Source organism: Ylistrum balloti, unplaced genomic scaffold (genome assembly GCF_031769215.1).
Source record: "Ylistrum balloti isolate Yb309-2 unplaced genomic scaffold, AGI_CSIRO_Ybal_v1 Utg369778, whole genome shotgun sequence".
NCBI lineage: Eukaryota > Metazoa > Mollusca > Bivalvia > Pectinida > Pectinidae > Ylistrum > Ylistrum balloti.
The window spans coordinates 361346-372457 of record NW_026781968.1 but is presented as its reverse complement, the minus strand read 5'-3'; the positions used below and the strand labels follow the sequence as shown (position 1 = coordinate 372457).

Sequence of the window (11112 nt, the reverse complement as noted above, 5' to 3'; positions counted from 1 at the left end):
GGTTGATTGGTTTTCTGTCTCCGTGACTCCTCTCGTGTCCGGATGTCATGAAACCATTTAATTAATTGTATTTAAGTATTTTTACATTATATCATTGGGAGTTTGGATGAGCTGACTTAAAAGAACATGTCATTTATAAAAATGTTAAAAAGAAGAGGCCTCATAATTGGGCCCTGGGGAACCCCCTTGAACACTTCCAGCCAGCCACTGCATTTGGAGCCTAACTCGACCTGCTGTAACCTGTTACCAGATAGCTAGATACAATGTCCAGTGATCCAACACCAAGACCATGCCAGCTTCCTGAGCAACAGATCATGAGGAAGGCAGTCAAATGCCTTAGACAGATCCATGGATGGCAGCAACATACACACGGTTGTCCAAGGCCCTGCGCCGTCAGTCAGATCTTAATAAATGGAATTTCTAGGAATGGATGATGGATTATACACTCCTACTAGTGCCCACTTATCACCTCAACCGCTAGACACAACCAGGTTAAATTCAAGGCCTGGTCTCTGCCTACATAGCAAATTTGAGTAGACAAGATATATAAGGCATCCATCGTGTCCAGATCTATTTTTACGGAATGTTCTATCCCCGTCCATATGAAACAGCGACTTATTAAACGTTTGCTACTGACTTCCTAACTACGGGGATATAGGTCAAGTCAGACGGTTCAATCTTAATGGTTTTGCCATATTAGCTTTGTTACATTATCGCATTGTAGTATACATGTAAGACGACGATAAATGCCATATCACGAGGGACCAATGCTTATGGTTAAAAAAAAAAGAGAAAAAAATCGTTTAACATGATCTTTGAATTTGCCGCGAAAACAATATTACCTCCCCTTGATTTGATCCGGGCACTTCGAGGTTCCTTAGGCAAAACCAAAATGGCTGCCGCTTGTGCCGTTCCTACAGGTAACATTTATTAGTTGTTGTAGTGTTTGCATTTGAAAAAAATACTACTAATACCTGCGAATACAGTCAAAATGTTTCCATATAATACATTTTTGGTATACAATTAGAAAAAACACAAAGGAGAAAGAAAGAAATCATATTTATCAAGCGTATGAGAGGCCCCATGTTCTGAAGTTTCTGCTGATCTTGTGAAGGATGTAAGGGGGCTGAACAATATCTACTTTCGTTTTATCTTCTCTTTTCTGTTTCATGGTATGGTACCGTGAAAAATTTATCAAACATGTCTTTTTGAATGGATAAAAGGACGGGCACGGAACATATCGATACCAGAAATAACTTGCTTCACCAGTGGCAGTGACCAGGCCTGTCTCTGTTATTCTCCAGTCATAATATCCAATACAGATTATGTACGACTCGGGAATAATGCTTAGAGTATGCATAATAATGAAATGTTATAGACAGAAAATATGCTGGAAAAACATAACAAGAATTAAGTAGCACTGGCGAGATAATTAACAGACACAGAAAGAAGTCAATTGGCGTGAGATAATTGATCATTTAAACTGAGATAGATTACCAATCAGCTGGATTAATCACACCCTAACGATGGCGAAGGAAAACACATTTTCTGTCCGTTTAAAAATTGTTCCGTCAGAACTTTTTTTTCCTAGGACCATTGATATCAAAGACTGAAACAGTCTCTCCCTGAACACTGTATAGATAGTGTCTCTTCCCTAAATTGATAACTCAACATACTACTGTCATACAAACTCACACATTCACTATATCACACTATTCTTTCACTTACAATCACACTTTCCCTCACGAAGTTTGCCATAATTCTCATCATGTTGAAGATGGGCACTGACAAAGTATGCAGGGTCAGTTTATAAAACTTGATGTAATGCTCCATTTTTTGATCAACAGGTCCTGATATTAAGATGCTGATTACATATGTACAGTTTTCCTTAGCCATGTCCTTAAATCAATTAAAGTCTTGAGCATAAAATGAGATGGTTTCCATAACATAGTAAGCTAAAGCATGAATGGCATGCAGTAATCAACCCATCCATTCAGACATAATAAAACAGTTCACCACAATGCTTACTTTCCGTTTATATTATATATTTGAAATTGAGAGTATATTGAGCCAAATTTTCACACAAACTATGTATTTTTTTAATGAAATGTAGCTGCAACAGCGACAAAAAATTAGGGCCCTGCATGATTTTCTTTTTATACCATATTTGGTACTGCGATCACTCCAAGTGTAGATGCTATAGAGTAACATGCTTCCTTCAGCTAAAGAACCAGAGTTGTTTTCTTCAGGTAAAACAATTGAGCAGCAATCGATCATGGGATCGCAATGACGTTTTACTGCTATAACTGGTCATTTGCAGTTTAATTAATCAAGATTTCTAATTTATTTTGTTAGAAATCAAGAATTCAAATCTAACTTTTCTGATGTAAAAAAAATGATTCTAGTAAATTTTGACAAAATCTCCCTTTTAATCAAACAGGCACCTCTGCATCTGAGATTCAAAATGCTGTGGACAACATGGTTGAGTCAACTGTCGTTGTCTTGACGACAGAAACTGAAGGAGAAACAAATGACACAGTACAAATCCAGACCATGGCTTTGTTGGAGTCTGCTGTTGCTATGGAAAATGGGTCATCTGACCAGGTCATACAGGTGATTCCCATACAGGATGCCAACACCCAGGAAATACAGATTATAGAAATGCAACAGTCAGATCTGAGTGATCTAAGTCAAACTACTGGGTCACAGGTCTTAGAGGTATTTCCAAAAACTGGAACATCACTTCTTCAACCTAATCAGGGCAACCAAATACTCATCCAGCCTCTGGTTGATGATAAGAAAGATATTGTGGAGAAGAAGATCATAAAAAAGGAAGTAGATGAGGGAAAGGCTGTGATTGAAGATAGTCATCCCGTAAGAAGATCTGGGAGGTTACCAGCTAGGCGAAGGATTGTTCCATCAAAATACAGGTCTGCCTAAAGTACACTATGAAACATTATCAAGAAGTCATTTATGTGTAGCCAAAGCTTTCTGATGCCAAATAACTAAAACTTCATTTTGTTTACATTACAAGTCATTTTTTAAATTCAATCAATATTACAATTTTTCAGTGTTAAATCTTTTGACTGTTCATTGTAGTGCAGAAAAAAAATCTCAAATCATTCTTTGACAATAAGATAACCCTAAGATGACATGTAATGCTGTATGTGATTTTTCTCTGAAAACTTACTGGTGGTAACTTTTTAACAAACTACATGAAGCTTTGTTACATATATGTTATGTTGTTTTATTAGAGACTACAGAAACCCTGATACTGTTGGTGAGGATAATATAGATGGTGATGATGATGAAGATTTCTCTCCAGAAATGTCAGCTCTGTCAGATAGCAAGAGGATCCACACGTACTCACAGAAAGGCAAACGTGGTAAGTCATCAGATACATAAAAATGACAATAATTGAGATAAGTTTGCAATTCATAAACATCATGTATTGTATATTCTGTAGAGTAAAAATGCTTGTTTAGGTCTGAAATGGAAACTTACAGTTTTGAACTGTTTTGAAAATTGCCATATAGCATCAAAATTATTTTCACATTCTCTCACTATTTTGAAAAACAAGAATTTTTGTTATTGTGATTTTAACCAACAATGATGTTACTTTTATCAAATGTTAACATAGAGTCTGAAAAGAGAGCTTTTCTATAACATTTCTGATTGTTCAGGATGTCAAAAAATGTAATTCTGTTTTATGAGTATATTTAGATAATACTGATTTTTTGCATTAGTGACAAGCCAGGGATACCAACTTCCAGTTGTTGAATGTTGAACCCTCTCAACTCTCAAGACGTTCTTGAAAATAAAAAAGAAATTTATAATCATGACAATTTTTTTGTAGAATTAAGTTAGATTAAATGCTATTCCAAACTTGTGGAAAATCTTTGCAGAGGTAGTATCATTTCCCATTGCTTATATTACAGGGAGGCCAAGGAAATACCCTCATTTGTATGAAATTCACAACAAAGGTAATATATCTTTGTTTTGAAAATAGTCTGTATAACAACAATTAGAATGGATTTAAATCTTTTTTCATCACTGTGATCTTGCCATTTTAATCATTTTAATTTCTGATTTTGTACTCTGTATTTGTTGAAGCCACAATTTTATTGCTTTGCAAAAAATTGAATTTTTTGTTTTGTTGAAGTAATGTACACCTGCATTATATATGTGTATCAGATGGAAGATCATTGTTTTATAGAATTAACAAGTTGAATGTTTGGTTAAAAGTTGGAATTTTTGCATCTTTAAAGCAATTTTACCTGTTATATATATACATATGTATCAGATTTACCTTTATACTTTACTCCTACAGTTATACCTCCTGCAGTTGAGGTGATGGAAGTGGAACAATCGTCTAGTCTCCCAGTTATTACAACCAATGAGACAGAATCAATACAAGCTAATGATCGAAGGGAGACAACCTCAGAATCTGATATCAAAATAGCTGCAGAGGCATCAGAACAGAGTATTACTTCAGGCAGTTTACTTCAGCACCCAGAAGGAGGGAAGGGAGACAATCAGACAGATAATACCTTTCAGCATCCAGAAGGAGGGAAGGTGGATGATCAGACAGATATTTCATTTCAGTGTTCAGAAGAAGGGAAGGGTGATGGTCAGATGGAGCAGCCAAAGACAGCCAAAATGGAGAAAGTCAGCACATCCACACAGAGTATCTTCAGTACAAGGATGCGTAGCTCCAGGATACAGGACTCCAAATGTCCCACATGTAACAAGATCTTCTCTTCTAAAGGTAACTCTTATCATTATACCATGTAGATATGTAAAACTACTGAATGTTGTGGGAAAGAATTTGTCAGCTGTATCTCGAAGCATGTTTGTCATATCTCGGCTGTATCTGGGAGCATGTATGTCATATCTCAGCTGTATCTGGGAGCATGTATGTCATATCTCGGCTGTATCTGGGACCATGTATGTCATATCTCAGCTGTATCTGGGAGCATGTATGTCATATCTCAGCTGTATCTGGGACCATGTATGTCATATCTCAGCTGTATCTGGGAACAAGTATGTCATATCTCAGCTGTATCTGGGAGCATGTATGTCATATCTCAGCTGTATCTGGGAGCAAGTATGTCATATCTCAGCTGTATCTGGGAGCATGTATGTCATATCTCAGCTGTATCTGGGACCATGTATGTCATATCTCAGCTGTATCTGGGAGCATGTAATGTATGTCATATCTCAGCTGTATCTGGGATCATGTATGTCATATCTCAGCTGTATCTTGTTATACATGTACATGTCACATGTAAGAGATGCTTAAGCAGTTAGCCCAACTGCAGATTGGATCCATATCTGATGTCTTCTGTTGCTATGGTTTCTAGTCTTCTCTACTTAATGCAGGGAACATTTAAAAAAAAAACGAATGTGGTCAGTGGGCCTTGTTTCGATATACCTAATATCTATGTACAGTATATATCAATATATTGTTGTCTTCTGTTTGTGATGGCCCCACCCTCCGTTGACAACTGTCCTCATTTGTCCTTGATTGTTAAAAGAATGTTAACTGTCTCTGTGAAAGAGAAGACTGAAATTTTGTTATTATTGTATTAAATATTCTTCTTTTATCTTTCTTCATAGGCAACATGAAGACCCACATGTTAATACATGCTGGAATGAAGCCATTCTCCTGTGATTTTCTGAACTGTTCCAAGGTTTTCAGGAGTAATGAGACGTTGAGGAGACACAAGCTAGCACACATGGGTACATAAAGGGAGTGAGGCACTGGGTGTATTCATGTTGTGACAAGTTGTCAATATTACTACATAGACTCCATAACATTTGTCAATCTCTTTGTTTATGATGTTGAATTCACCAATTTCATTTCAAAACTAGATTAAGATTTAGACAAAAATTTGTAAAATTCATTTCACTGAATGAGTGTACCATGTACAATGAAAATATGTATTTTCTGTTGGGAAGATTATGTATAAACAAGCTCTAGAATTTAGCATATATTATTGTATATTTACAGGAATCAAGTCGTTTCAGTGTTCATTCTGCAGTAAGAAGTTTGCCAGCAGTGTCAGTCTACAGGAACACATGTGTAGACATACAGACGCTCGTCCTCACCAGTGTAATGTGTGTCTCAAAAATTTCCGTCAGGTCAGTTGTCTACGGCGACACATGGTCACTCACTCCTCTGACCTACCATACAGCTGCCAAGTGTGTGGCAAGAAATTCTCCACAACAATGTACCTAAAGTCCCACATGAAGACCCACACAGGTCAGTCAAATGTGTAGATATGCATGTAAGTAAACATCATTTAACAGTAAAATTGCCATTAGATGATGACTCAGTCGGTAATGTGTTAGACTTAACAACCTCGGGGAAAAGGTGTGTGCTTAGACACTCCCTACAAATGGTGGTTTGTATTTCTGCATCAGGAAACTGAGAAATAGACAAGACTATACTAACATGGTTCTGTCCTTCGGCAACACACTTTACCCCAAATGTTTTGTGTGTTGTTATTACAAGGAGACACCAACTTAAAATGATCCTAGCTATAAGCAAATTGACTCCCTAAAGTGATCCTGGCTGTAGGCAAATTGACACCCTAAAGTGATCCTGGCTGTAAGAAGATTGAATAGTTAATGAAGGATACTAACAAAAATGTACTTTGTTTTTCTGTTTACTTTATCAAAGGATGAATTCAGTGTGATCACCATATTTGGAATTTTGATAACAACCTATAATTAATTGATATGAAAGTGATTAATATGTTCATTACATTGGGAACATAACAACGCAGAATAGGCTGTTATTTTCAATGTGTCAGTATTTACCTATATAACACCTTTCTATAATTTGAAAAAAAGATCTTCATGTCTATTTTTAATCAAATTGTCTGACAGTTTACTTCATATAAGGGAGCTAACCCCTGTATTTAAATAGAAAATAATCATTGCCATTAATTTCTGTATAAAACATTTGTCATTATTTGTAAAGAAAACTATGTCGTTTTAGTAGTTCACTGAGGTAATTATACTCCAGTACTGCAATCACTGATGTGACACAGGTTTGTCATGTATTGAATTATCTTCTGATATGTTTGTTTTATTCATGAAGGTGAGAAACCATTCAAGTGTAACGAGTGTGGGAAAGCATTCGCTCATCAGTCAGATGTTACTCGTCACAAGATCATTCACACAGGTACACCATCATTGATGATTTAATGATTTTTAACATGCTATGTAATGTGATTTTTTGTTTTTGGGTTTTTTTTAAAGCTCACCTGGTCCAAAAACCAGTGAGTGTATGCATTGGTGCATAACTGATTGATTGACTATGGTTATCAGCCTCCTGAGGTCCTAGAAGTAATCAAGCAAATTATTAAAATTCTTCTCCTATAGGAAGTAATAGGAAGTATTGGAGAACTGCTTTAAATCCTTTTTCTTCTGTAGGAATGACAGGATTTTACCCCAATTTGGTCTGACGCGTTCTTGGGTGAAAGGGAATCAATTTTGTTTAAACAGTTGGTCTGACCCCACTTGGGCAGGGAGGGAGGCAGGGCCTAATAGGGGAAATAGAGGAATTGCTTTAAATTCTACTTCTTCTGTAGGATGTTCAGATTCTGTTCCAGTTTTGGGTAAAACATACTTTGATGCAGGTAACATCAGTTTTGTATGAGTAGTGAGATTTACTCCCCTGGGCTAGATGGGTGTGCCAAATAGGAGATAGGAGATATTGCTTAAAAACCCTTCTTCTGTACAAATTCCTGGATTATATCCCAATTTGGCCAGAGCATCTTGTGGTGAAGGAGAATCAATATTGTATAAACTGGTCTTTGACCTTTGGATTTTGTTTAAATTTTGTCTGAAGTATCCTTTGGTGAAGGGGACTTCCCCAAGGTGCAGAGCGGTGTGGTGCAATGAGAAAATAGATGTAAACCTTTAGAACTCCTTTTCCTTTAGAATGAGTGACCTTACAGGTCTCTTGTTTGATCTTCTGCATAATAGAAATAAGTTTAGAGAAAAAAATGTAAGAACTAACAAAAGCTCAGGTTTCCAGGTTTTCTGAAATCCTTTTGTCTTCACCCAAACTTAAAGAACTCTTTCGAGTAACAGAATTTATGCTATAGATCTTATCTGAAATGGTGATATTTCATAGTTAACGTTAAAAAGTTTTTGTATTTCATTCTCATTACAAGCTTTAAAATTATATGTTATATTTCTTATATAAAACCTTATAGGTCAGCAGTATAACTTTTAAGTGTTTTGTTGCGTTTTTGATGTGCTGTATTTGGGTAGGTAATTAAATATGAGCAGTTGGGGATGGGGATGTAGAATAAATATTTGGGACATCCCAGCCAGAACTGGAGGGTATTGTATTTGGCTCTTGCATGAATAAATACTGAAATAAACCACATGAAATAGAGTAATGGGTATTGGAATTAGGTTTCTGTGCCATTACTATTTTCAGAAGGAGAGAGATATAATATTACTGGTATTCATTTGTCCTTCATTTGGGGAATCCTTTTGAAATAAATGTCATATCTTGAGAACATACCAACAATTTTTTTCATGTTATTCTCATGACATGAAATTTTAAACCTGACTAGATTCTGGTTTGTATAGCAGGGGAATTCCTGTCTTGTCAGTGATCTGAAGTCTGGTATTTTAATTGACAGGACAAAGACCTTACGAGTGTGAAGTATGTCATGCCAAGTTTAGCGACCCATCTAGTAAGAGGCGACACGAGCGGGAACATGTAGGAGTAAAACCATATACATGTCAGCTGTGTAGTGACTCCTTCAAACGGGCTGGACAACTCAAGGCTCATTTGAGTCGTAAACACACAAACGAGAAGGATGAGGTTTCAGTCGTTCGTTCTGACACTGGTGACATACAGTTCATATTCAAAGATGGTACAAATCTAGTGCCTGACATTAATAAAAATGAAAAAAATGAGAGTACTGTTTCACTCACAAAACAAAAAAAGATTGTTAAGTTAATCAAAGATCTCAACTCATCAATGGTGCAACATGTGCAAATAAATTTGCCATCCCAAGACTACAGTGAAGGAGAAAGTGGGCAGACTACCTCTCAGACTGGGGAACATTTGGAGCCTGTGGAAACTGTTGTCATGGAAACATTGTATGGAGACAAACAGAGGTTAGACACGAGTCAGGATGGAATCATCATACAGGACCTGCGAACTGTTACCACTGATTCTGATATACAGCAAATTGTCACTGACCAAGGAGTCCACTTACAAACCATGGATGAAAAGGATCAACGTGTTATTGCAATCGCAGATGTGAATGACATTTTACAGAATGCAAGTGACCGATCTGATGTACCAGTGGAATACCTTCAGATTATTGAAGAGCTTGCACCAGACTCCCTAGAACAACAAATAGTTGAAGTTCATTACCAGGAGGCAGACCCTCCAACAGAGGGTACACCAAGCTCACCATCCAGTCAAAAGAATGAAACACATATAACTCCTCAGATGGATGTTGAAGAATTAGAGTCACCCCTCACAGCGGAGGGAAGTCAGCAGAGTGGGTCTGTCTCTCTCGACTATGTAACCAGCCCAGACTTTAGTAGTCAGCAGTATTACAACTGGCTATCTAGCTTCACAGAGCTCTGTAAGGTGGTTCCTATGCCTCTAGATGTGTCCCTGTTCCAAAAGATTAGCCAGGTACACAAGACCCTGTCAGATGTCATGGCTACACCCTCAGGGGTGGTGGCTGATAAAGAAAACTTTAAAATCCTGATGAACATTTCAAAAGAACTAAATACTATCATTAATGAACATCTTTGTTATGTGATGCAAAATCTAGAGAAGGAGTGACAAAGCCCTGCATCCTTTTACTTTTCGGGCTGACCAGGTTGGTGTGTTTAAGTCACAAAGTTCAGTTTTTAAATTTCCACTTTTGTGTTCCTTAATAAGTTTCAGTATTGTTAGTGTTTTGGTTCTTAATCTAGTCTTTAAAATGGTTTCTTATTTCTTACAGAGGAGTTTTAGCTACTTCTTTTTGTGAATAAAGAAATTTATATAGGAATTTTTATGCTTTTCTCCAGCATTGAAGAAACTTAATTATTTTCCTTAAAAATCACAAAGTTAATGACATGTACAAGAGCCTTACATGTACTTAAGATGATTTCTCCATGGGAAAAAGTTTCTGTTTATTCCAGCATTATAATTATTATTTCTTCTGTTGTGATTTCTAACAACATTCTGAAGAACAAGAGGGTATCATGTTGCAAATGTATTTAGTTATGTTGACAGTGAACAATTAGGTCTATATCCTATCCTGCTTTGTGGGATACTTGTATATCCCTCAAACTTTAATATGGTTTTGAAATGATTATCAAACAATAAGAAAAACAAACAAAATATACATAATATTAATCAATATCTGTTAGACTAAAAAAAGTATGGTAATTTAGATCAAGGATTATCTCCCCTGATGTTAATTTATTGAAATCATTCGCATGATACCAGTGCTCCTAACCTATTCTAATTTTATCTTTTACTATCAGTTTTCTTTTGAAAGTTGAAACTGGTAATTTTTTTTTGAAATTATGAAATTCGACATGATACAAAACATAGTTATCAAATATATTCCTTGATAATTTCTTAAGACATTGGCAGATTTTTACAACAACAGATATTCTAGTATGTTTAACTTATCAATTTTAGTTACATATATGATCGCAACAAACATCAAATATTCAGTGGGTTTCACCATTATTTTATTTAAGTGCGAGTTACTATTTATACAAATATTCCTCAAAAAATAAAATGATTTGTTCTTTGATAACGGTGTGATCTATTTTTGTACTGCAGTTCCGGTATCATTTCAGTTTTAAAATATGCTGTTTATAGAATGAAAAGATAAACTGTCATATTGACCAATGGTCAAAAGGGTAGACACGTCATAATGGCAAATAGATTAATATGGCCACAAGGGTAGACACGTCATAATGATCAATAAGATTGCCTTACACTGAGGTTAGAACGTCATATATGAACAAAGAGTGCGTGAATAATAAGAAACTGTGTTCCGAATGAGTAGGCGTCCTCCCTTTCGTCGAAAACACCCGAACAGCCATTGACCGTAC

General features: G+C 36.2%; 1 protein-coding gene across 3 annotated transcripts; it reads left to right on the top strand.

The window, feature by feature from the left end:
- Nucleotides 1–1128: 1128 nt before the first annotated feature.
- On the top strand, nucleotides 1129–10752 carry LOC132544031 (zinc finger and SCAN domain-containing protein 2-like). Of its 3 annotated transcripts, none has more exons than XM_060207592.1 (9): nucleotides 1129–1172; nucleotides 2441–2930; nucleotides 3255–3385; nucleotides 3939–3983; nucleotides 4331–4768; nucleotides 5620–5742; nucleotides 6014–6265; nucleotides 7109–7192; nucleotides 8670–10752. In XM_060207592.1, exons 2-9 carry the CDS (start codon nucleotides 2479–2481, stop codon nucleotides 9836–9838), a joined length of 2694 nt encoding a protein of 897 aa, XP_060063575.1. In that variant the 5' UTR covers nucleotides 1129–1172; nucleotides 2441–2478; the 3' UTR covers nucleotides 9839–10752. The 3 variants fall into 3 exon arrangements, with proteins under 3 accessions (XP_060063575.1, XP_060063574.1, XP_060063573.1); XM_060207591.1 differs by having other exon boundaries at nucleotides 1172–1352; XM_060207590.1 differs by lacking the exon at nucleotides 1129–1172 and adding an exon at nucleotides 1509–1801.
- Nucleotides 10753–11112: the final 360 nt, after the last annotated feature.

What these genes read in the sequence shown, in the direction of transcription:
- LOC132544031 (XM_060207590.1), top strand. An exon ending in GTATGAAATTCACAACAAAG is followed by an intron (nt 3,984 to 4,330) that starts GTAATATATCTT and finishes TTACTCCTACAG; the next exon opens with TTATACCTCCTGCAGTTGAG. An exon ending in ACACAAGCTAGCACACATGG is followed by an intron (nt 5,743 to 6,013) that starts GTACATAAAGGG and finishes GTATATTTACAG; the next exon opens with GAATCAAGTCGTTTCAGTGT.